Source organism: Cervus canadensis, chromosome X (assembly GCF_019320065.1).
Source record: "Cervus canadensis isolate Bull #8, Minnesota chromosome X, ASM1932006v1, whole genome shotgun sequence".
In the NCBI taxonomy this organism is placed as follows: domain Eukaryota; kingdom Metazoa; phylum Chordata; class Mammalia; order Artiodactyla; family Cervidae; genus Cervus; species Cervus canadensis.
The window spans coordinates 146,317,648-146,320,968 of record NC_057419.1 but is presented as its reverse complement, the minus strand read 5'-3'; the positions used below and the strand labels follow the sequence as shown (position 1 = coordinate 146,320,968).

General features: G+C 56.0%; 1 protein-coding gene across 1 annotated transcript; it reads left to right on the top strand.

Moving 5' to 3' along the window:
- The first annotated feature begins 2,120 nt into the window (after positions 1-2,120).
- On the top strand, positions 2,121-3,110 carry LOC122435803 (basic salivary proline-rich protein 3-like). Its single transcript, XM_043459875.1, has one exon. It carries the CDS (start codon positions 2,121-2,123, stop codon positions 3,108-3,110), a length of 990 nt encoding a protein of 329 aa, XP_043315810.1.
- The last annotated feature ends 211 nt before the right edge of the window (positions 3,111-3,321 follow it).

Below are 3,321 nucleotides of genomic sequence, written 5' to 3'. Positions count from 1 at the left end.
AAAGTTTTCTTTCTTTACTGATCCATGAAGTACCAACTGTGGTGATCACTGTTCTAATATACCTCACAGTGTTGCTGACACTATGGATATAATTGTGTGACATTGAACTTATTCAATAAAAATGATGAAGCATCTGCCCTGTGCCCACCATTTTCCAAGGGTTGGGGAGTACAATGAAAATACTCCATAAGATGCACAGCCAGTAGGCACATTCTTTAAAAAAGCCTTTTACACTTCCACCAATAGCTTATTCTCAATGTCAACACTTGCCAATTAATGACCATGCTGGGCAGAAAGCTCATTAAAAACCCAAGAGCCAGGGTTCCTGGAAGGATATCCCATTCTCCCTTGGACAGTCCTCCACCCTCTCTGGCTCTCAGTTTCCTCATCTGCAAAATCATGGACAACTAACTATAATTCATCCCTGGAACTCAAGTCTATTGAGAGATGGGAAATATTACTCCAAGGCCTGGATGATAGACCAGATTTAAAGAAAAATATGCCATTGCTGCTTTTCAGTCAAACAGACAAATACAATGAAGACAGGAGTCCCTGGCCCTAAGGGATTTGCCTAGGGGTCTAGTCTGGGAAATTCTTACACATCAGGAGATGGCTCTGAGCTGGATTTTCACAAACAAGAACATCCATGCAAAGGACAGGCCCGCAGAGCTCTGTGCCCATCGGTCACAAGAGACTGCCTCCCGACGGCCAGCAGCATTTACAAGTGACCTCCTAAGACCTTCACCAAACTACAGGGGCACCTCTGGCTTTTCTGTTTCCCTCACTTTTCTGACTCTTTTCTTTAAAAAAAAAAAAAAAAAAAAGCAAATTTCTTCATAGAATGCCACAGTGGAAGGAAAATAGACCTTCAATTTTTAGACCTCAGGTTGCAAAAAACTTGGAGCTTTTTTTTTTAATTAAAGCATCACGTAATTAAAAAATTTTACACATTCTAATTATTCAGTTCCAAAACACCACACTTATTGCACAGGGTCCCTAAGGAAAGGCCCCCTTTCAGCAGGACAGCCACAGATTCCACCACGAAAGGGCAGCAAGGTGCCCTCCTCTTTCCTTTTCTGGCTGGGTGGCCACCAGGTTTTTAAATCCATGCACCCTACTAAGTTTCTAGGGTGCATTTCGTGGACCCTTCCCTTTCCCATTCCAGCAGGTGATTAAGGGCCCACTGGACTGCAAACTGCCGGTAGCAGGGCTGGGCCGGCCAGCCAGCCAGAGTAAGGGTTGTGGAGTGCCCAGCAGGTGAAAGAAATCACCAGGCAGGATAAATCCCTTGGACTTCCTTGGGACCTCGCTGCAGGCACTAGGCTGCTTGGAAAAATCACGAGGGTCTGAGCTTTATGCGAAGGGGTAAAGTGGTAAAGGCCTTGACTCCAATGGCAAGGCCTTTCTGCGACCTCCAGGTTAGGGGGCTCCGAGACTATGCCAACAGAGAGGGCAGAATACTTGGTTCCCTGCTCCACCCTACGCCACCGAGTCCCAGTTCCCTTACCTGTGGTCCGTACCCCTGCACTCTGCTCACTGGATGCTGATCGATGGGGATCCAGGAGCCAATGAAATGGGCAGTCCCAGTTGAAATGGTCCCTGAGACCTGGGACCCACTGCCTAGGAGCTCAGAGGAGGCACGCTCCATCCCTGACATGGGCCAAATGTGCTCCGCCGATACGCCCACTTCCAGGAGAGGCCCACGGGCCTCCCTACTGCCGCCAGGTGAAATCCATCCAGGAGCAAATCCACCCCAAGGAGACAACTCAAGCTTTCTCTCAGCTGTGAAGTGAAGTTGCTCAGTCGTGTCCGACTCTTTGAGACCCATGAACTGTAGCCTACCAGGCTCCTTCGTCCATGGAATTTTCCAGGCAAGGGTACTGAAGTGGGTTGCCATTTCCTTCTCCAGGGGATCTTTCCAAGCCAGGGATCAAACCTGGGTCTCCCGCACTGCAGGCAGATGCTTTCCCATCTGAGCCACCAGGGAAGCGCCTCAGTAGGTACCTGGAAAGGGGGAGGAAGGCGAGGCACAAGGCACGCCCTGTGGGCCACTGCCCGGATTTCGACCACCACTGCCGCGTCCCCGCCCGCGGGCCTCGACCCTGCCGGGCCCTTGACGCATGGGGGCCCCCAGTGCGCCGGTCGACCACCGCCCGGAGGTCCCCGCCGACGCCAAAAGACCACCCCCACATCCCCCCGAAACGGGCAGAGCCCTCCCCCACCACCTCCTACACCGGTACGGCCGCCCCCCCCCGGACCCCGTCCTCCGCCCTCAACCACCGGGGCCCCCTACCCGCGCCCACGGCCCAGGCACCCTCCTCCCTCCACCACCAAGGGCAGAGAGGACGGGAAGCGTGGCGCCAAGCGGGCAGGGACACGACAGAGGTGAGAGGGCGAGAGACAAGACAGAGGCGTGGGGAGGGGTGGCTGGGAGCAAGCCCGGAGGCTCGGAGGGCGTGAGGAGGCGTCTGGCGACCTCGCGGCAGGCCCAGAGCAGCGGACGACGACCGGCTGAGGCAAACAGGTCCAGGGCCAGCAGCGGGACGCGTCGGGCAGGCAAGCGGCCCAGCGACGGGAAGCCGCCATCCGTCACGCCGCACAGCCCGCGAGACGCGACCGGAGGATTTGCCCCGTGTGGTCTGTGGCTGGGGGGAAGGCAGCCATGGCCGGCGCCACGGGCGAAGGCGCGTGCGGTGGGGTGGGGGGGCGCTGAGCACCTCCCCCCAACCCCAACCCTTGGACCCAACCTCGAGGGAACGTGGCGGGGAGGTCGGGCGGAAGAGGGACACCGGAGACGCCGCCACCGGGCGCGGGGCAAGGGTGGCGGGGCGCCCGGCCGAGGATGGAGGGGCGGGCGGGAAGGCGAAGGAGAGCCGCCTTTCCCACCCGACCCGCACTCTGCACGCCGCCCCCCACCTTCTGGCGCGGCCCCTCATCCCCTACCACCGGAAATGCCACCGGACCCGACCGCCCGCCCGGGGCGCGCCGCCTTCCAGACGTCTTTCCCTCCCTTACCTTCCCATCCGGCGCCGCTGGGGTGGAGGAGAGGCTCAGGAGCCAAGCAGGGCGAGGAGAGACCACCGCGCCGCTCTCAGAACCGACCACATTAATGATCCTTCTGCAAGTTCAACTACGGAAAACTTGTCAGCTGATCTGTCTATAATTCAGGGATAAAACTATGACTACAGAAAGGAAAGATGACCTGACCTAGGATGGCCATGATATTCTATAGAACCAGAGAAAACTGGTTAAAATAAAAAAAAAAGATTTATTGGAAACTGTAAAGCTGGTTCTTTTGCATATGCAATTAAAAACATATTA

What these genes read in the sequence shown, in the direction of transcription:
- LOC122435803 (XM_043459875.1), top strand. Translation starts at nt 2,121, where the DNA reads ATGGGGGCCCCCAGTGCGCCGGTCGACCACCGCCCGGAGGTCCCCGCC.